The following is a 23,843-nucleotide window of genomic DNA, read 5'->3' as shown; positions in this document are numbered from 1 at the left end:
GTGATAATATCATATCGTGACCCAAGTATCGCGACATGTATCGAATCACAACACTCATGCCGATACTCACCTCTACTGATGGTACAGCTAAATGCTTCTCAAATAATGATACACATTATTGCAAATCTATAAATACCATCAACTAAGAAAAATAAGCCCTGACCCAAACTCTTTAGATAATCAAATATAAACAAGAGCGTTTTTTTTAGAACTGAAACAAAGAGCAGATGAATATCCCAATGTTGATTTCATAGTTGATAAACACGTTTTAGAGGTAAAACCATTTTTAAATAAATATGTAATATGCATGTCAACATGTGAAAATTCTGATCATATTCAAAATGGGAAAAAGTTACCGTAATTTAAATCAATGAAGTCACTGGAATAGAACTATTGAATATAGAAAGATATGTTACAGCTCACAAAATTATTTTGTTTAAAATGTCCCAATTGGGCATAATTCAATGTTGGTGTTTTAAACTTATAGTAAAATTACTCTGAACTTTAAGCGTCAATTAAAAAACTATCTTGAACTATCATAAACTCATAAGCTGGGTTTCAGCTATGCTGTTTTAGCCCTGCTTTTTGCAATAAAAACCTTACTGGAACTAACAACTTCCTCCTTCCTTGCAATTTAATTTTCTAAACTTTGTGATAAGGTATCACTGGATGAGGTTTAAACATTTTTTACAGACATACTTAGGAATTGATTTGCTCATGTTCCAAAGGAGAAATAAATGAGCTTGCATTGTATTCAGAACCCACTGTGACTTAACCTTAACTTCTGACCTTTTTCACCATGCTGAAACCATAAAAGAAAAACACAAATTTAATAAATTTAGATGGATTTATCTCAAAAGAGACTTGCAGACACAAATGCATACAGAGTGCCTACTTCTTTTAAACCTAAAACCGTTCGGTGATACACCCTCCTCTTTTGATTGTTATGCTTGTTACTCAAGACCTGTTTTTGTTAAAAGCGTCTATGAGACGTTTCAAAAATATGTTTTAAAAAAGATTTTGCTTTGACAAAAAAATTTTCATCTTCTGCCTCCTCAAGGGGGAAAAGTAAAGGTCCACTACATATCACAGCTACGATTAACATAGCATATGGACTGTGGATGAATTTCAAATTAGATGACTGAAATATATTCCTGAGAATGTTATGCTAAGTGCTTATACACTTCTTTGACGTATTTCCACCCTGAAAGTTTAGGGTAATCCCAGGGTAAATACTAGACTCCTACCAGACATCTACCCCGGTAATCAGTTTACAACCTAGCAGACATGGTGGAAATGATGGGGGTAAAGAATGACCCCAATGAACTACCTTGGATCTTGAGAAAGAGTCCTAGAGAAACATATTAGTAGGCCTGTATTCTTTCATATTAAACTATTGTCTGGTGTGTTATACTTTTATTGAACTGATGTGTTAAAAATCAGTTATTCCCGAGAAACAGCTTTGTTGTAGAATAGACACAGTATTATAATATATTTTTCTTGACACAGTATCCTATATTCAACTGGAAAGCATTGTTGGCTATCCATCCATCCATTTTCTGACACGCTTAATCCCAAGTGGGGTCGCCAAAGGTGCTGGTGCCTATCTCTAGCTGTCTACGGGCGAGAGGCGGGGTACACCCTGGACAGGTTGCCAGTCCGTTGCAGGGCAACATAGAGACAAACAGGACAAACAACCATTCATGCACACACTCACACCTAAGGAGAATTTAGAGAAGCCAATTGACCTAACAGCCATGTTTTTGGACTGTGGGAGGAAGCCGGAGTACCCGGAGAAAACCCACGTATGCTCAGGGAGAACATGCAAACTCCATGCAGAAAGTCCCTGGGCCAGGAATCGAACCCGCGACCTCCTTGCTGCAAGGCAGCATTGTTGGGTAGTGAAAAAAACATTAAAATAAATGTACATAAACGTGTGTCTTTTCCCTCTAAGCTTTGCATTACTGTTATTTTGTGTAAACCCAGTCAACCTAAGAGCTACAATTGAACCTTCATTCAATTCATCTTGCAGTTGTCTTATGTAGAGAATACCATAATGTAATCTATAAACTGTGATAGACGTTAAATTTTAAAATATTTAGAGCTTTGTTATTGAGGTTTCACAGTCCCAAAAAGGAAATAAAACAGATGACAATCATGTTACTAAAAAAAATGCCAAAGTGTGAGAAGTAATACAGTTGTTACTCTTTGTAGATTGAGGGGACTGACAGATAAAAAAAACCAACATGGTGTGTTTGGTACATTCAGAGGCCTTTAGACTGCAGGGTATGGGTGTGTTCCCTAAAACACTTAGCATAATGAAAAGTTGAATTATTAATCATATGTCACCTTTAAATATCAGACATGATGAACATCCTTTTCAAGAGTTCACTTTCTGACCATTTCAAGCTAAATTAGTACAGAAAATTTGTTCAAAACTCCATTGCTTTTTAAACTTTAATTTCTAGATTTCTTCAGTTTTTAATAGCATAATTAAACAGTTATGTTTGATATTTAATTAGGACTGGGACTTTAACGCGTTAATTAATGACATATATTAAAATGCATTAGAAATGTATATAATTATTTGCTTTTTTATTTTGAAATTTTGTATTCATGGTTTCTTGTACACCAATTTTAGACCAAAAGCAGCATCACAAGCGTTGGTCCACTGGGGGTATTTTTGCTTAAAAACCATCTCAGTGCTATTATGGTTCTGTGAATTCCTGGATGATTGCCAGTCACATCAGTCACTGGGAACTTCTCATCAAGAGAATCCCATAAAGCCAAACGTAGCTCTGTCATAGTTCTGTTGTCAATTGTAGAAATTTAACTTTACCTGCTTGTACCAGCAACACTCTTACAGGCTAAAATAAATCAATTGAGTAATTTAACCTTGTGAAAGATTGTGGTACAACTGCACTGCAATGTAATCTGGCAAACATTTTATTATACATAGAAGTCATGCAGTTTGTCAAGACATGCTAATTATCCATGGCAAATTGCAGTAAGAATTAGACTATATGAGATTCGCTGTTCCTGAGAAACAAAGAGCTGTTGACTGGATGCTGGACCCTGGATGCTGTACCAACATGAACATTGTTAAACTCGCAAGAAACAAAGAAATCAGGAGGTGGAGCAAGCTGAGTATGCATAGGTGTCTCAGTTCTGATGCTGCACTGGGATATGTGAGTGTCCCTGTCTTGTTAATTAAAGGTATTGTGGAAGATTTCGCGATTTTTTTTTAAAGACCCGCCCTCTTGATTTAAAAAAAAATGCACGTGCGAGATCATGCAGGAGCCCATTTCTCCTTGGGCACACTCTGTTTAGTTGCTGTTCTCATAGCTCATAAAAGCTTACTGTGCCCGAAAGTCCGCCCTAACCCCTAAATCCCTCAATCAGTATATAGAGTGGGGACTATATAGTGGACTTTATAGTGAACTCAGTTAACTGATCATTCGAACAGATGATCACTACTTTTTGCTCCCCGTTGGTCACGTAAATCCTCCTCCACTGCGCGGTGCCTGCACCATCTTTGTTATTAGATGCATCGGTTGGGTAGGGACAGCGTACCACTGTGACAGCAATTCCCATAATTCTTTGCAAGGAGAGCTCTCCACGCAAAGCATTCTGCGATATATTTGACTCTTCTGAGGCCTTTCTTTTCTTCTCATACAGTTCATAGACACATTTTCTTTTACAACCCTCTGCTATTTTCAAAGAACCACAGAGGGAAAGGTGAGCTTCAATGACTCTGAAACTCTAAAGGAGCACACGTGCAGAAAAAGATAGCTAACGGGATGAGCACGTAGGACAGCCTTACGTAAAAATATCACCAGAATGATTGACAATCAGGAGGACCACTTATTTAGATGATCCACCAGGAAATAAAAGATTGTCCTATATACCTTTAAGCAATGAAACTCCTGTCACTAGTCAGCCTTGTCAATGTGATTTCTTAGCTCTGGTTCATCTAAAGACAGAAAGCAGAAACAACAGGAAACTGACCTAAGAGCTTCATTTTCTATTCTAAGCTTTGATGCTTTTATCAGGAGCAAAAATCAATGTGTATGTGGTGCTGAAAATCCATGTTTATGTTGTTGATGTTGTCAAAAACTTGACAAGGTTTTTCAAAGTAGGATATCGTTCCATTGATCAGTTTTAGGTCAGAACCAAAGGAAAAATGATTTTAATAACTTTTTTTTTTATTTGAATAGAAAAATGCTGCTGAAAACACACTCTATAGTTTATTGTTGGTTTAAGGTTTTATGAAAAAGGTTTTTTGTTAAAACTGCATCTGTGTTTCATAATTTTATGCATCTTGCATTCGGAGCAGCAACAGAATGCATTGAAAAGTTTGCCACTGCTTGCTCAGATTTTTATGCTAGCTTTACAAGCACTGCCAGAATGATTGAGGTAAAAAAATAAATACATAAATAGAAAGTAGAAATCAAAAAGCCACTGAGAAACACTGCTCTAATTTAAAATGTAATATACTTTGAAGAAAACACTTAAATTGGCAAAAGGATGAAGTCCAGAATCTTTTTTTTTCCATAGCAATTATTTTTTTGCAAATCTTCAAAATCTTCAAAATATAAAAATATAATCGCTCTCAAGTTTTTCAAAAACAACGCTTACGTTTTTTTACAGTGCAGCGAAACATCAAGACATGTATGTTACATTGCTGTAGTAACAAAATGAGTCACAAAGGATTTAATACTTATGCTACATACAAATGTCTGAAATATATATATATAAAAAAACCTTTGCAAGATTTGTAGTAGATTTTCCATCCAGCATTTCTCATTACACAGTTTGAAATCCTAGCAGGGCTGCTTACACAAAGGAGCCATTCACAGGGCTTTGTGCGTGACTTATGAGCATGCACTAACGCACGCTCTCAAACACACACAAAGATCTACGCACAGCTTTCAGTCAGTCTAAAATTTCACCAAACTTGAATTGCCCCAAAACCCAACAGTGGCCGCGTAAAAAGTGGTTCTCATGTTACACACTCACCCAAAATAGACGTTAAGTACATATTGGAGACATCTCATGACGTAAATTATAGTTTAGACTGGTCACACACGTTAGAGTGTGCAAATACACACAAAGACACTCTTTCACTGTATGTAATACAGACTGATGCATTAAGGAGAAAACAACTAAAGTTTTAAAAGATGGTGTTTTTTAATGCAAATTCAAATTGCTTAGGTTTCTGAAATTTTATTAGTAGGGTATCAAAGTAAAACTAAGAGAGATAATTTACATATAGAAATAACTGTTTCAAGCAAATTATATTTAGGACGTTCAATCCTTATTTCACACCACACATGTTTAAGTTTACAATAAGCAAAAAACTAAGCCACAAAGTCTTCTAGGTTTTCCAAATGAAGAATATTGTTCTCAGTACTGATAAATGAAAACCTCATTTATCACTTCCTGGAATTAGGGGAGAGTGAGAAAATCTTTACAGGATGTTCACAAAGAGCACTAGTTTGTAGAAAAAGTAATCGGTGTAAAGGAAACAGGCGCTAGGACTTGTGGCGCTAGTGGGCCGAGCAATCAAAACAATCCCTCTATGTTCTGATTGAAGAGAAAAGGATTGACGCCAGACTCTTCAACACGCTTCGTCTGAGAGAGAGAGTGGGTGGGGTGAGAAGGAAGAAACAACAGATATACAAAATGATAGGGAATGAAGTGGAGATGGACAGTAAATAGAGAAACCCTTCTATTTAACTTCCATCCTGTCATTCTCTTTCTCTTTTTTCCCCATTCTGACCAGTCTCTCTTTATTGTATTTTTTATATTCCAGTAAAACTTTCTTGGCTTTTTCAGGCCTCTTCTACCACTGATGTTTAATATATTACAGTTGTAGAGAAAGTACATGGGAATTTCCCACACCGTAGTACTATCAGACCCAGCCTCCACCACCCACGCTACCTCACTGCCTCTCCCTCGACTCCTTCTGTGCTGTCAGAGGGGAGTCTTGAGGAAAACCACCCATATTCCAACACAGACTATTCTGGATGGCTGCCGGGATTTTTTTTCCCTCAAGCCCACAAACTTGAGCTCCATGTCAGAAAAGTCGAAGAGTAGAGAGATATTTCTCCACTTTGGAAAAAAAGCCTATTGCAAAATTTTAAAAGCAATAATAAAGGAAGTTCAGCTTTTCAAACATAAATAGTAAAGGGCATGTACTCACAATATTAAAGTGTTTTTTCTAGTCAGAGGACTACATTTAATCATTCACACAATCATACATGATTGTGGTAAGCTACACTGTAGCCACAGCTGCCCTTGGGCATTCTGATATAATCATTGGATGAAGTGTTGCACAGACGGACAAAGCTGGGGTTTGAAGCAATAATCCTACAGTTGCAGGACTGCCACTGTCATATGCCAAAGTCACAAACATTTGTTCCCTGAAGGCTATCAATCCATGTGTTTAAGCCAAATCTCAAACATAAAAAGCCAAAAAAACCTTAAAAGCATTATTTTACCATTAAAGATGAATTTACGTCAAACTCACCTCAAGCTCATCTGTTTTACTTTTTATGGAGTCTCCATAGATGCACTTTGGCAAATTCCAAACATGTCTGACACTTTTACCATTTCATCAATATCCAAACAATAGTTTGAATAACTCAAAGTTACATTTAAAAAAACTACTTGGACATTTTATAGGAAGCAACTCCACATTGTCCCCTTCTTATAGAACACTGTTACAGATGTGTGCAAAGTAGTTAGCACTGTGCTAATATGAATTTCATCCTGTTCAACTCAAGAGTACAATTACAATCACACAGCTCAAAGGATACGCTCACACTGCAGGCCTTAATGCCCAATTCCGATTTTTTTGCGAAATCCGACTTTTTTTGTGTTGCTGTTTCACATTTCCAAATATATGCGACTTGTGTGAGATCTCCTGTGTGAACTGCTTAAGTGTCCCGCAAGCAGTAAAGGACGCAATGATGCAAGATGCTAAAATAAAAAAAAATGGTCTCCGCATAATCGTTGGCCATACTTGTTGTTTTTCTTCCCACTTTTATATATATATAAAATATAAAAATAAAAACATAAAACTTCTACTACTTTATAGTAGAAGTGGTCACACAATGTGCACCTTAAAAAAGTGTATAAAAAAAAACCGATAGGAAAATAAACCAATAAATGCTGTATTGTACAGTGTTTTACAATAGTACTATATAATGCTATATTATAAAACTCTGTATCTGGAGAATAAAAAAATCAGTAACAGCTGTGGACATTTCACAGTAATGGATATGTGAAAAATAGAGATGTGCAAAAAAAAAAAAAAAAAAGACCTCTATTTGTGAATATCAGGTGTACAGATAAAGAATTGTTAACTAGAAATTAAAAACTATTAAAAATGCACCTATCAAATTCTGCCCAAATGAGCAGAACAGGCTTTTATGGGCTGTGATTTACCTCTGCAGCCTGTGTCTCCTGGTGCAGCAGAGTCAGTCCTGTCAGGTCTTCCAGAAATGAGTGGGAGGAATTAAAAACCTGGGAGAGAAAGCTGAAACCTTCCCTCTCATAGTGGTCCAGGACCTGCATAAAAAGAGGAAAAATACAAGGAAAGCATTTAAAGGCAGTTTAATGTGATATAAACTCTGCTATGTAGGGAGTAAAGCTTTGACTGCTTCAAAGTATTTTCATTTAACTTCAATGTCTTACACTTTTATTTATCATAGAAATAAAAAAAAAAGAAATAAAGGTAGGCTACTAAATAGCATACCTTAAACTAGAGGTGCAAAATACATTGAATGAAAAACACTAGAATTTCAATGTTTGCAATGTTGTAATTACAAAAAACTCCTTCAATAGAATAGATTAGAATAGCTTTATTTGGACACCATATTTGGTAGCCTACTATTTTTTAAATACAATGCATTAATAAAAGAATGCCAGTAACACAATTCACCACTTGAATTTATTTTCACTGACTAAGCATTAAACCTTTTTTTTAACCAAAGGGTATCAAAGTGGATGTTCTTCATAAGTTTGAGCTTATCATTTCAACCCAAACAATGAAATTGAACCTCATTTAGTCCCGTGCATTAGCCTCATACAATGAAATAACATAAAAAATATAGAAAAACATCAATTATAAGTAAAACTTGAATGGTTTTTAGATTGCGTTGCTTGTAGATTTAGATACAAATGTCAATTATGAGAGGATATTACGTTTCTCACTGGGAATGAAATGGTGGTGGACATGGTGTACAAAGTGGAGAAAGATGGTGGAAAACCAGTAGCTTTTGTTAGTAGTAGTTTACAGTATTTCTTTGGTCATTATAAACATTATAAACACTTGGAAAACATGTTACAAATTTTTGGAAGTTCTTGTACATGATACAATAGGAGAATTCCTTTAAGAATAGCAAGTGCCTTATCCAGGCATGAACAAAGTCTGTCCCCGAGGGTCACTGTCCTGAAGGTTTAAGATCAGGATTGCTGATTAACAGGCTTTTGTTGAACTCAATCATCAGAATCACCTGTGCTGAAGCAGGGAAACCTCTAAAACCTGCAAGACAGCGGCCTTCGAGGACTGAGCTTTGGCATGTCTGATAAAATGATGCCCGACCGAAAGGGTTTAGGCTGAAGTCGACACTTATAACGCCTAACCCCACTTACAAATGCAACACTATGCCCAAAAATGGCATCATCACTTGCTCTACCAATGACGGTAATATAAATGCACATAAACTTAAACTTACACGAACAAAATTATGCTATGCATCAAAGTTAACTTATTTTTATAACCTTTATTAAAGTGTTGTATACTTTTCCATAATATTTGACTTTTAGATTAATGTAATGCTTAAACATGTCACCAATGGAAGAAGCCAAAGGGAACTAATGGTCAAAGATTGTTCTGCCCTAGGAGAATAATTTTTGGACCTCTGCACAGAGCTGGCCTTAGCCCTATAGAGGGACACCACGACGAATCTTGGCGCTGCACTCCTCAGTTTCTACTTGTTAAGCAATGAAACAATCTAAATAACTCTGTATGTCTGGTCTGCTTGTAGATAACATGTCAGTTAAGATTATTTATATACTGGATAGGACACCACATGACTATGCTGAGTTATGGCTATTTGTTAAAACTGCAATGCGCATTCCCCGCACTAGCTCTGTTTACATGCACAAAATTTCCCAATCAGATTGAAATGTAAAACGGCTCTAATTTGTAAATAGTATTGTTATTGTAATATTTAACAATAACATTACGATGACAGATTTGTCTAATATTGTGCAGCACCACTCTAGGAAAACACAAAAGTCAAAACATGGCAACAAAAAATTTAAAAGAAATAAATGATTTATGAACTCATAGGTCTTCAAGTAATGTTGTTCTGGCACTCTTTGTGTCGAGCATATAAGACAAAATCATTATGATGCAAAAGCATGGATTAACAGGGTGTAATCAAAATGAAATTAAAATCAAATAATTTTTTTTTTTCATCTGCTGAACCTCTGAAACACACCAGCTAACACCTCCACAGCCATACCGATGTGTTTATCTTGATGTCCCAACAGGACTTCAAATCCCCACACCACTGCCTGGTACACACAGACCCACACACAAACATCCTCTGCCTTTGCGACTTCCTCCCAAAGATTGGATGAGCCTTTCATGAACATTACGAAGCCTCTTCTGCAGGTGTAGAGTTACTACTGCTTCAGACATCTGCACACTGCACTCAGCACTGCCTTTGTATGTTAGTCCATGTGTGTATAAACGTTTGTCTGTTTTGCAGACTCGACCTGGCGTCTGGTCCTGGTGCCAGACACACCACCCACAATACACAGTGATGTTCCCGCCATTCACCTTTTCAGCCTCCCTTTTCTTTTCTTCATCTTTCATTTTTTTGATTCTCCATTTCCATCCACAGGTTCGGCTACACGACACTCCAAAAAAACAATGTTGTTAAAATGTCCCTGATGAAGCCACAGATAGCAACCTGACTCCCATTGAGGATCTGGTCATTTAGTCATTGCAAACATCCTTGAATCAAACGCTACCTTTGAAATGCATCAAAGAAGAAAATATATTTGATATCTAGAGAGACAAAAACGATAAAGCAAAGTTAGGGACTGAGGAGGAAAGATCCAATTTGGAACCAATTTAATATTAACTGTTGGCAGAACATCAACCAGTCAGTCATAGAATTAAGTGGATATCTAAAAACAAAGAAAATGCCTTCTAGATGCATTTAAGGGTATGACCTACCATAATACGGTGTTTGATGATTATATTTTGTGGTTGCATGAAAGGTTTTTCTGTGCACCTGCATGTGAGATGTCCTACACACAAGGAAATATGACTCATCCACCCCCAGGTTCCCAAACTGGGCCAGTCTGACAACTTTACTCCCCACAAGCCAAGCACAATTTTATTCCGCATGCTGTTACATCAATTAGCCTCAACAATGTTTTAACTTCAGAGTAAATCTGCTCTGGTATAGACAGTAAACTAGTCAAGTACAAGGAATAGTGTTGTTTATGTTTCCCTGTTTCTGTTAAAAGTCGCTAATCTGCAGTTACTACAAATGATTAGGAGGTGATTGATGTATGCTGATATAAAAGAAGCTTTAATCAATACCAAGTGTATAGAATGAAAAAAATGTCTCAATACATCTCAAAAAAGAGGTGTCACCTGACCAGCTGCACCATCCACTAATTCTTAAACAGTGACTAAATTAGATCCATGAGAAATCTCACAGATAAATGTAGAGATATTTTGCAGAGACTGGCAATGATTTCATCTTCTAGATGTGTAAACCTTATGGAGACTGAAAATCCTTTCAAATGTAATTTAATCGTATTTCTTTACAAAAGGTAATTTCATGTAACATTTTTATTAAACTCTAGGTATGCACCAGTATGTTGGTCTGTTAAATAAAATCCCAATAAAGAAAACAGCGTCCAAATCTTTCTCAAATGTCCTGATTGGTGGATTTATCATCAAATTAATGAAAATTAGATCAATTTAGCCCTACAGAAGCCTTTGATTTTTTATAAACCTCAATTTAGAAAGATACTTTTCTTTCTGTCTTGTTTATTAAAAAGCAAAAGTTATACTAAGTCATTAATAATGTGTAGAGAAGAGATATTTAGAGAAAATTTTAAATCAATGTACGAAAAAAGTTTCCCATTTATAGTGGCGGCACATTTTGTTGTGTGTCCAAGTAGCTGTAGTAAGAGGTGTCTGGCATGGTTTTAGACAATGCCACGTCAGCTGTGATTTACTCTTTGGCGTGTAGTTTTATTGGCTTCCAGCCCCACAAGAGTTAGAAAACACATACACCCTCACACACACAAACAGAGTGAAAAGCCCCAACTCTACAGGAACCGCTCCAGCCCAGACAGAGGCTGAATTGTTTTGTTTCCATAGTGACCTGGCAGCACACAGCTGACTGCAGCAGAAATACACACACAAATCCAGAGGGAAGACAAAGACCGAAACACACACCAGCGCCATTAAAGGGAGCACACCGATATATGGGCACAGGGATACACAAAAGAGTGGAGAGATATGAGGGGGGGTTCAGGAAGCGAGGAGAAGGAAGAAGCTGAACTGAAACTGGAGTAGCTTGAAAAGAAAAGAGTGAAGGGCAGATAAGCAAATGCAAAACAGAGAAGCTAAAGATGTGTTGGTCGGATTAAAACCTATTTAATTCACAACCTTTATCCCTGCCTAACCAACATGTGTTCTCTCTCTCTCATGTCCATTATTCCTGCCTACACAGCCTTTACCCATCAGACCATGTGAGCAGCTCTGTGCACACCAAATCATTTCATCAGTCACACGGACAGAAATATGACACCTTAAGATGGGCTGGAAAACCATCCTTTTTTTTTTTTTCTCCACAAACCAAAGCGTAGGTGGAGAGAAGTTTCAGAGCTGAAGCTAGCAAACTCCCTGCCCCCCTCCGTCTCTTAGTTTCTCTCTGTCCTCACATGAAAGTGATAGATCTGGGGCTTTATGACCTCTTTATCGACACAAAGAGCGCATTCAGATTGGGGGAGAGAATAAGGGAGAACCAGCCCTCTACTCATCACAACACCCTTTTTTTCACTACTACATTTCCTCTGCTTGTAACCCCCTCCGTACTGACCCCCCACCTACGCAACCACCCACCTATCAGTCTCCTCTGGCTTCTTTTTAAACTACCCCTCTCTGTAAATCGAAAATCCTTCTTTAGGGCTCTCACTTTTTTACAACTCACCACATAAACCAAAAGTAAAGCAGTAAAAAGCATGAAAGGGTAATTTTTCCCACCCCTATTTGGCAGATTGAGACTATCTAGAGTCTTCTACAACCCATCTACACACACTCACTTATACACACTCGTGAACACACAGCAATGGTGAGAGCGTACGACACTTTCTGACATCAGTGAGCAACTGCTGCCTGATTGTTACCAGATGGTTTAACCAGCTTTCCTGTGTGCGTCTCTTTAGTATTCCTCTAGGAACAACATTTCAACACAGCTACACTGACAATATGAAAATGGGAGAGCTGGGAATCCCCTCAATTTCTGCTTTGACTGCAATTAGTGTTTCAAAACAGTTGTCACATAGTAACACAACATGATCTGATAAGAAATCAGAATCTATACATCTTCATTACTTTTTAAGCCTTTCCGACAAACGACTTCACGGTTTGAGCTGGAGAAAAGACAAACTGTCACTTACAACTGGTGAGCAGGCAGTGCATTTATCGAAGGCCAGGCTGGCAGGCAGGACGTTGTCAAACCTTGACAGAAATCCTCGGATCTGTAAAGAATAATAAAAGAAAATACCAACAAGTCAATAAATGTTCTAAAAAACAAACAAACAAAAAAAAAAGGTTATAGAGTTTGTAAGAAACCTTCCTGATGTCAAATCTGGGAACCCCCTTCACCTTTAATATAATTTCTTGCATTTAGTAGAAAAAAAAACTAGTGGTGACTTTATAAAGAAACTTTGAGACTCTGTCTTGGGCTTAATAGCAAAGAAGAGAGCTCCCTCTGGAGGTGAAAAGGTAGATGGCAACATTTTTTAACTATTACTGTTTTCCTTTCTCACTCTACTATGGGTATTCATCTTTATTACTGTGCAAAGCAGCAGTTTCCAAAGTTGTCTTTATACACCTTTAGTATAAGCACAACAAAAGCTGTGTCCTGAGATCCTCTTGTAAAAATCAAAGCAAATAAAATGGTTATGGTAAAGCAACCAACACATTTAGGAAAGGATTAAATAAACAGCCCTGTATATTAGCTGTAATGCAGCTTGTTCTGGAAGGAGCCTCATTCTTAAGAACATGTCTAAAACACTTAGAAGGGATACTCAGCTATGGAAAAGGTCAACATCAAAATTACTTTTGTTATTATAAAAAAAGAAAATAAAAAAAATATATATTTTTTAACATAATTAATGAGCAATTTAATGTCTTTAAATTGACAGCATTAAATAAACAAAAATAAAATGACATAAAATGAAATTTTTCTAGATATGTTTTTGATTTTCTATCATGAATTCGGTTTTCTATGATGAATAAACCAACCCAGAGCTATGTATGTGAAATCCTAACTTTCACTCTTGGAGAACAATAAATTAGTTTGGATTAACACCATTTTATTTGACTTGCCACATTAAGACATTAGTAAAGGGTGAACCTGTATGAAAACTTGCGGCAGGTTAAAAAAAATCCCAGAAAAAAACACATCATGTCTTAATGTTAGGAACAGATAAGAAATGAATTCTTTCACATCCATCAGTCTGAAATGGTTTTAAAAAAGCCTTTAGAAATCCTAGTTGGAGCCTTTACTTTAAAACAGAGAAAAAGCATAATTAAAGTTTTTACTACAATCTTTATAAGATCCTGGCATGATCTTAAACAAGTCACCAATGCTTGAAAACCCATGTTTTACAACCATTTTTCTAATATTAAAATAATTAGATGCACATCTCACAACTGTCTCTTAATAACACCAAGGCCACTGGGCATCTCTTATTTCTAAAAATGTATCCACCCTTTCAGAGTTACAGTAGCAACATTTGTGGAAATTAAAAGCCTATAATTGTGTATTAGGTATTCTTTTCATTTATTTCCTATTTCTTAAAGATACAAACCTTCACAAACTGCTACATTGCTTTATACTGTACATATAGGCATGTTTGCTTATAATTTCTGTTCTATTTATCCCCTTCCCTAAGCAAACATTGCTTAACATGCTGCAATCATTGGGTTTGAGGGCTGGATAGAAAAATGAGTGAAGATGCAGTAAAATGAAGCAGAAGAAAAGGCTTTAGAGCACTTAAGTTAGAGTACCCTGGTTTCTTGGAAGCAGAAGAATAAGACCAGTTTAACCCCTTTAAATCTCCTAATAAAGAAAATGTTATATAACCTCATACTGGAGGTCGAATTGAGTTGAAGAATGTGAAGATGTACATACGTTCTGAGCCACATTTTGTATTTTATGTTTCCAATTACCATTTCTACGATACATAAAGAAGCATCAGCTTACCACATCTGAATAATACCCTCATTTCTACTTCATTTCTTGTCTTTTATAACTGTTCATCTCTGTTCTTTTGTGTAGCACTGGCATATTCAGTGGAAGAGTAATGAAAAAATAGATGGGCAGACTATTAATTTGACTGCAATAACAATCAGAGTAATTTGGTGTTAATATAAGATGGGATGATGCAAAGCACAAAAGTCCAATAGGTCAGAGTGGTAGACGAATGGGTGGAATAGGAATAAAAGGATATAAACTTGCAGAGCCTTTAAAGACACCATGTATTGGATACACATCACTATGCATAAAGAAAGTTAACTACAGACTTTCCCAGAGTACTCTAACGATTTGAAGTATTTTTTTTAAAGATTTAGCATACTTATTCGGATTTCCTGTTACGGATCAACAGGCAGTGCAGAAATGTGAAATGGGAATAAAACAGAAAAGCCTGGATTAGATTTGCATTCAAGCCCTTTTGTGTCACTATTGTTTTATGTATTCTTAGATCTGGACTTTTGGGTAATACTAACACGAAAATATGTTTTAATCCAAATCATTCTATTGAACATCTAAGATCAGAACAGCTGGGTTCAAAACAAGAGTTTCTATTTTAAATTCACTTAAAGGCATTGTTATTATTTCTTTTATTTCACAATATGTTATATTTCCTGGTGGCCTGTCACATTAAACCTCAATAAAAACATTAAAGTTTGATGTTGTGGCTTCATAAAATGTAAACAGCTTCTAGAGGTATAAATACCTTGTAACCGAGCCATATCAGGCCAAATTACCTATTTAGGTTCAATAACAAAAAAAAAAAAAAGTTAAAGAAGTTTTAGTACTTCTATATGTTTGTTAATATAAACCTGCAGTATTCAATGTAGAAAATTAGACCCAAAATCAGAAGCCTATGAGCGGAAGACTCAGAGTTTCTTTTCAGAATCCATGGTTAAGCAATAACACAAAAAAGAACAAAAAAATAATGTGTATTAAGTTTAATCTTCTGATAAGATTTTCATTAATTATTTAATTACAGACTTCAATTGAACAAAACTGATAAAACCTTAGATGTTATTTTCATTTGTTACAAATGTTAGATGGGCTTCTAATGTGGTTTATTTGAAGTAATTTAAATCTTTTTTCTGTACGGATTTCTCATTTGTAAAGATGACCTTTATTAAACTTAACATGGAAAGAAATATTCCTCAATGCAACTGCTGAGATGGAGAATAAAACATTAATGAACTTTAAGGGAGATTGCACTTACTTAAAAGTTCCCCCTGTACCTAAATAAGCTCTAAAATAACAGTAGAAAAATTATCAAAGCAAGTGTAAAGTAAATATTTGACACTTGAGATATGAAATGGGATTTTGATTTCTTAAATCACCACAAGCTGTCGCTGTGGTACCACTGAAAAAGAGCAAGCAGCATCAGCCTCAATATTCCCAGCATGTCAGGTTTAATATATATTATAATACTCAAGAATTACTCAGCGATGTTCTCAGACATATTATTTTTTTGGCACCTCTCCCCCCCTGTCTGCACACACACACACACACACACACACACACACAGAAGCATTTGCAGGCCATTTTCCTACAGGTGATTTGGCAGAAAAATCCTCAGCAGCAAAAGTGTCAAGCAAATGGCACGGATTCATATTCTCAGGATGATGAATAATGACGATGATGCAAATGGAGGTGGTGAGACGCAGCACCCTGTTAGCCAAGAACATAGTTTGGACGGCTTTAAATCATCTAATCTTCCTCTGTTTAGTGAGTCACCACAGATCTGAGCTTTTAATCAGGATTTCAGCCAATTTTCAGGATCTTTTAAATTAATAAAAGTGTTTTTGGTTTGTTTTGCTAAACTGTATGATTATTAAGTTTATATTAATGTAAAATAAAAACTAACAACAAATAAAAACACTTTAGGGTTATTAGATAATTCTTTGTCTGCTATCCATAAACCTAATTAATTTAAACTTATCTTAAATTTTAGGACTTTTTCATTCTCCGAGACAAAACACAAGCAATACACTATATTGTATCTGAGTAGACCAAAGCAAATCAGAGAATGTGTGTAAATATTCTGAGAAGCAAAGTCACTTTAAATCTCCTTCCCATAATGTCTAATTTGGTTCCTTTGATTCTGTTCATTAATAGAGCCTCCACAGCCTCCAATATGCATGTATAAATCTAAATCAACTCAGACACTCTAGCTCTAGAAGGGAAGAAGTGCTAGCATTAGAGCGAAAACTGAAGCAAAAATTTGATAAGTCATAAAGATTACGTTTGATGAGTGGTTTTTACTTGAAAGTCCTCTCTTGATTCAGACTCACAGATAAAGGCTGATCATTTGAAGGACAAACTGTGTTCAGAGACACTCTGGCAGACATGTATAGAGTGGCACTGAAAAAGCAGCCATTTCAAATTGAACATTTAAAGTAGGCAATTTGAAATCAAAGCTTTTTCTAATTACACTTTTTAAATTGGATTATTAAAGAGAATTCTAAAATTTATTAATGAATCTATTATTATATATTGGAGTTTGAAAATGTATTTTCAAATCCTATTTCTAAATAAAAAAAATATATAAATCTGATTATAAATACCTTTCCTAATCTTTTGCAAATTGGATTTTCGTTTTGCTTGACCTTCTCCATTTACCTTTTCTGTTCCCAGAGCTCTCTGGAAACACTGCCACACTTCCTTGACAAAATAACCAATAAGGAAGCTAGTTACATCTGAGGAGTAATTATGATGTGTTATTGGTTGTTTAATAAAGGATTAATAAACACAATTTACTATTCCTCTTTAATATTTCAATTAAAAATGGACAATTAGAAAACACTTTTATAATTGGATTTCAAATTGCATGATGAATTGTTAAATTTGAAATGTCTGGTTTTCCTTTTTTAATGACTCTGTGGGTTCTCCATAGACTGGGGTTCTTGTAAATTCAAGCGATGAACAAACCCAAGGTTATTACAGAGTAGCTGAGTGGTGAACTGCAAAGGAAAAAAAAATAAAATAAAAGCTTAGAGGACCTTACTCACAGTCCTTGGATGTTAGCTGTGTATGATGAGGTCTATTATTGTTTAGTTAAACAAGGTTGTGTGGAGAAAGGCTTTACTTTCATAAAAGAGCATAACAGCTTGACTGAGGCTAATAAAACCCCCAAGAAAAAAAGAAACACATAGGAGAAAAACAAACTAAATGACATAACCTCAAAAGACATACTACTATCTACAAGGCTTAGTGATGGAAGTGTGACAATTTGGGCTTGCTCCTAAGTAAATCTGCATGAATTAAATATAGACTAAAAGTCTGGCAACATTTTAAAAGGTGTACACAAAATACAAACAACCCTTAATGCAGTATTTGATCAACTAATTATATAATATTTGTCATGCCATCAGGCTGTGTATGTCACTAATATACACACTCCACATTTCTCAGTGACTGATATCCTACAGCTATATTATTGTGATTTAATTATTAAAAGTATACAATACATTGAGTTAAATGCTGGTTCATTGCAAATACTTAATACTACAATATTCAGCATAAATATGAGAGTCAGATGTTTTCCTAATATTATGCAGTCCAAAGTTACAGATTGTGGCACTTCAAGACATTGAGTCGATCATTAGGTCCCCTGTATTCATGGGTAAGTTCAAATGTGACATCATCTCTCTGACAGACAATATCTGGTAGCAATCTGATCACAATGTAGGGAAATTCTACACAGTATCCTTTCAAAATTTATAAGAGTGGCTCAAAAAATTAATAAATCACATGATGCAACAAAGCAAATAAAACCAAGCTGATCATGTTAAAATACTTTACAAGGACAAAACAGCACTATGCAAAAACAAATGACTGCAAATTTTAGTGACTCATTTGACTCTATAACATCTGTAGCAATGTTATAGAAGCAATTTCCTCACCTAGAATTCCTACAATCTAATTTTAGATGCAAACTTAAATAACAATTTGAATGGAGCATGGTATGTTTTACATTTTACTGATTTTAAGATGTAGTCATGATTGAAAAGAGGTTGTGGAGTTGTGCCTTGCACCAAGAACACGACACGGGAACCGTTCGACCAGCAGAATCCACACATTCAACTCAGTTTAAGTTTTTCAAAAATTGAGATTTAACATATGCATCATGTGACTTATAGTAAAGCCTGGAAGAAATATTTTAGAACTGAAAGGAAATGGACTGTGTGCTGGAAATAGCACTTCATAAAGTCTAATTTGGCTGTAAACACATGTAAGTTATTTATAAAGCTGCATGATCCACTCCTATATTAGATATTAAGGGTGCGCAAAATAATCGTCATGACGATGCATCGTGATTCTAATTTTTGTGATCTACTGCATCGATTCTTGACGGCAAGTATCGATTCTTAATTTAAAAAAATGAACAAATAAAATACATGAATGGTTGGCGCACATCAGCCTAACCAAGTGGAATACAACTTCAGTCCAGCAGATGTCGCTGTGGATGTGTTAACGCCCGCTGCTTTGTGTCACAAGCATGTACGGTCGCGAGATACTGCGACGAGTCATATGAAATAAAACATGGAGGACACTATGAATATTTGCCCCGCGCCTCCATCACATTTCAAGTCAGATGCTTGGATGCATTTTGACTTTAAAAACAAAGAAGGTAAAAATGAAATTGATATGATGCACGTCATTTGCAAAAGGGGAAATATACATTTGAATGTTTTCATTTCATTGGTTTAAAGGACCACTGAGGCCATGTAAACGGCACTGATTATCCTTATTTTGTTATTTTAAGTTTGATGAATCCTAAGATCTTTTTGTCAGTGTGTCCACACCATTAATAGTAATATTTCTGTCAAGTATTTGTTTTCATGGCAACATCTCCAAAAGTCATTTCAATAAATACAGCTACAGTATGTATGAATTCAGTTGCTTTCAGTTAGGTATCAATTGAAGACACTATCCAGATCACACCCAGCCAGTCAGCCACTGGTAAGGGCTGTATCTTTTTCTTACAGTGTTCAGTGAAAATATCGCAACGCATCGCAACATGTCAAGTATCGTGATGCATCGTGATAGAATCGAATCATGGCATGTGAATCGTGATTCGAATCGAATCGTGACTTCTTTGCCAATTACCCACCCCTATTAGATATATTGAAAGGGTCTAAAGACTTTAAATAAAAAAAACCAAAACAAATACGCTTATATCAGCAGCCTTAGGATGAACGTCATTAAAAAATTGCCCTAAATGCTCAGTAAATGGGTTTCCAAGTCTAGCTCAAACAGATGTCTCTTAATTACAGCAGCTTTGAGTCATGAGCAGTCTGCTCATTAATGGTCCAGTTTGAGCTTTCTATTAATAACACTACAATTAACCACTGAAATGACCTGACATAAAGCTATATCCATTTTGAGGAACAAGAGACATTTAAATTCTGTATATGGGTGTAAATAACATTTATTAACAAGTTCTGCTTTGAAAATACTGCTTTAAATTGTAGTTATTTGAACTACAGCAGGGGTCTTTAACATTTTCCAGCCCAAGAACCCCCAAACTGATAGAGAGATTAAATGGGGACCCCCTTAATTTATATATTGTATGAAATTGCTTTATATCAAACTGATTCTATAGTCACTCTATTACAAATGGTGTAATGTAACTAAAGTGATTTCACTCTGGGATTATTAATGCATTTCTGATTCTTATTCCTCATTGATGGTACAGGTGTTGTGCATAAAACGGTGCCCAGCTTGAAAGAGCTCCTGTGTGTCGCTGAATGTGTGCATTGATGACTGAAAGACATCTTCTGTCTCCATTTATCTGTTTACTACAGTGTGTTGAATTCATGTTAATGTGGATTTAAAGACATTTCAATTAGTCGAAAAAATTGCAGGGGGGAATATAAAAGAAAAGTAATCAACCAAAACGCGACCCCCATGCAGTACCTCTGTGGACCCCCTGTTGAAGACCTCTTAACTAAAAGAATATGAAGGTTTTAACTGAACAGAGTAAATCCATTTCCCCGTAGTTTTACTTTTCAGTTCATTCAGGACCAATTAAAGCTTTTTAATTTGAAAACATAATGAAGGGCAAGTTACGGCTTGATTATTTTTGAAGTGGTTGCACTTCATTCACACCAGTCAAAGAGAGAGAGAGAAGTATTTTGATTTGTGTGGAGATAAGTAAATTCTAACCACAAACATTTCCTGTGCATATTGTCAAGTAAATCTCACAACAAAGAGTTGAAAACAGAAATAAACAAGCAATATTTTATAATCACAACACAATTTCCAGAACCTTTTACTTTGTAGGAAAAACAATTTGTAGTCTAGGAGTTATTTTCATGCAAGCATTTATACTTAAAGAGAATACATTTTGCTGGTTATTAACGTCACAAGCTAGTAAGGGATAAATACAATGATCTATGTGTATATTAAAGACTAGAAAACAAAGAAATAGGAAAATGTTACCTAGCCATTTATTTGAATTTATTATCAAATACTAAGTATAGGCCAATAACTATCATGGACAACCCAAATAAGGTTTCTGATTTGAAAGGACATTTAGGTCTTAGTTTGAACCAGAGAGGTTTACTATGATCGATAATAGTATAGTAGAATGCCTTCACTTATGGAGATTCAGTAATTTACACTCGATCTTTATGTGCAGCAGAATATCAATGCTTTTATCAACATTATTTTAAACATAATGAGAAGGAGAGAGAAAGCACAAAAGAAAAAAATGCATTCTGTCATTCAAATTTTTCGGTTGAACACCTCACTCCAAAAAGGATGTGTACTCTGACAATTCCAACTGGGACTGCAAAAGACTTGAAACTTAGACCACAATAGAAACGATAGTTCTTTTTCCACGCTCTTTATGAATAAATTGAGCACAGACTTATGTATAACAATACTTGCAATGAGTTATGAATTGATCCTCTGGGACAGCAGTAATCCATGGCTTTAGCTCTCTGGATAATTTTTTTTTGTCTTTTCTGCTTCAGCATGATGCTGCCTCTAAGCATCAAGTGAAAAGCTTAAAAGAAAGGCTTAATCTCACTGCATCTTAGATACTCTAAATAGCATTTGGGGAAAAGTTTGACTTGATTAAATCAACACTTTAATTTTTGATCCAGTTATTAGTTTCAATTAAAATATATTAAAATAAATAATAGCATATATTATATAATAATAGCAAATAACAGCACTTGACGTGCAGCGATGCTTTGTGTGGGGTGCCCTCCTTCAAACCTGGCCTGTGTAAAGAGGGTCCATCCATTGCAAAGTCGGTCATGTGACCTAGAACATCGCTTTATGGTAGTGTGAGCTCCCCTTAAACACTGGAGCTAAGAAGTTGTTCTAATGGACTCGGAACTGATCCCTCAGAGACACATAAATCCTTCAATTTGCTAAAGAACATTTCTAGAATTAATAGAACAATGTTTCAGCAGGACTTTGAAAAACTACTTTATGTGTTCATCTTTAGAAGAACTGATTATTGCAACGTTGTCCTCTCAGTTCTGCCTAAAAGGTCAATCAGATAGCTGCAGCAGATCAAGAATGCTGCTGCTTTCATCCTCAGCAAAACAAAGAAATTGGAGCACATCTCTCCAGTACTAAAATCATTATATTGGTTTGCTTTCTCTCAAAGAATAGACTTTTAAAGAAGACTGTTTATAAATCACTGAATGGCTTAAGGCAAGAAAAAACAGAATCTGATTTTGCATCAGACCTGACAGAAAATCTTGTCGGACGAGGTCATGGTATTTTTTACGGCCCTAGTGGTTCATTTTTTTTGGACAGTAGGCTGACAGGGAAGGTCGCATGAGAGAGGGGGAGAGACATGCGGCAAAGGACCCCAGGTCGGATTCAAACCAAGTTCGGCCACGACTGACACATGTAAAATTAACAAATGAGTTACTGAAGCTTTTAGCAGAAGCAGAGCATTTCTATCAGCATGATATACCCCAAATTTTTGATCACAGCAGATAAAATCTGATATTAGTTTTTTTAGCAAATATCGGACAGATATCCAACTAATAACGGAATTGGGACTCTCTATCACTTATGCTCCATAAATCTGGAATACACTCCCAGGAAGCTGTAAAAGTGTTGAAACCCTCAGCTGCTTTATATTAAGAATAAAAACGCATCTGTTTAAAGTGGCCATTGACAGAGCAATCTAAACCTTTTAAGTTGTTTATGAAAACATAAGGTTACCAAACATTAACATTGTTGAAACCTCCTTCCTAGAACATGGACTTCAAAGCTACTGAAAATATGTTGACTGTGCTTTAATACTAAATCTAAGAGAGAGCAAATCTAAATAAGCCTTACTGCTTCTGCCAAGGAAAGTAGTCAAACATCCAGCCAGCAAATATCCAGCAAGACTCTTGACAACTAAACACAGAATGTAAACTACACTGCACTGAACAATACAGTGGGCGTATATTTACATTTCAGCTGTGTAAACCATTGGCACAGTGAGAATTTGTACAGTTCTACAATAAATTGAAACTTGTGCAACCAGAGTGACCCAAAAATGGTTATTTAATCCTATTATTTCCGTTTTACATACTGCATAAGTATGATTGTTATGCATTTATTCATGCTGCTCAAAGCAGAGTCGTTTCACTGGTAATGAAATGGATGATTATAAGAGGGTCTGTGCAGTTCTGACCTGATGAGGTACAAGACCGAGAGAGGTTGGAGGTTCGTTCATTCTGTCGTCACTGCTGCTGGCCACAGCATAGCCCCTGAAAATGGAAATCAACATTAGAAAATCTATTTGGAGTCAAAAATCCAAACCTTTACTCAAACAGAACTGAAACATAATATTCTCTGAATGAAAGAAAATTTAAACCTTCTATGTGAGAAAATGATAAAGACAGATGAATCCTGAAGGGGATATTGCGATTACAAATCACAAAATGCCTAAACTATGAGTTTAATTCCTTGAAATCTCAAATGTTTGGGTTCTCTTGATAGATTTTTAATACATTACGAAAATAAAATAAATGGAAAAAGCATCAAACCCGTTGTGAGAAAGATTATCATTTGCTAATCTCATAGCTCACAGTTTCAGACACAGGTTTATGTCAAAAACCTGCTAAATAAATTTTATTTCTTTTTAAACCTGTAAGTAGCCCAACAGCTTTGCTTTTACAAGTAGACCCTTATGACTGTTGCCATAAGGTTATGCTTGGTACTTGTAGACGAAACTTTATTGAAAACGATTCAGAGAGAGAGAGAGAGAGAGAGAGAGAGAGAGAGAGAGAG

At 35.7% G+C, this 23,843-nt stretch overlaps 1 protein-coding gene across 1 annotated transcript in view; it reads right to left on the bottom strand.

Moving 5' to 3' along the window:
• atg7 (autophagy related 7) overlaps window positions 1-23,843 on the bottom strand; it is a 92,223-nt gene that overhangs the window by 30,351 nt on the left and 38,029 nt on the right. Inside the window, exons 15-17 of the mRNA XM_015379141.1 lie at window positions 23,245-23,320; window positions 12,730-12,810; window positions 7,453-7,575 (exon numbers count right to left, since the gene is read on the bottom strand). Of these exons, the coding sequence (XP_015234627.1) occupies window positions 7,453-7,575; window positions 12,730-12,810; window positions 23,245-23,320 (280 nt within the window). The remainder of the gene's footprint in view (window positions 1-7,452; window positions 7,576-12,729; window positions 12,811-23,244; window positions 23,321-23,843) is intronic.

This window comes from Cyprinodon variegatus, unplaced genomic scaffold, assembly GCF_000732505.1.
Source record: "Cyprinodon variegatus isolate N-32 unplaced genomic scaffold, C_variegatus-1.0 Scaffold186, whole genome shotgun sequence".
Taxonomy (NCBI): Eukaryota; Metazoa; Chordata; class Actinopteri; order Cyprinodontiformes; family Cyprinodontidae; genus Cyprinodon; species Cyprinodon variegatus.
The sequence above is the reverse complement of the archived record's forward strand: the minus strand, read 5'-3'. Positions and strand labels throughout refer to the sequence as shown.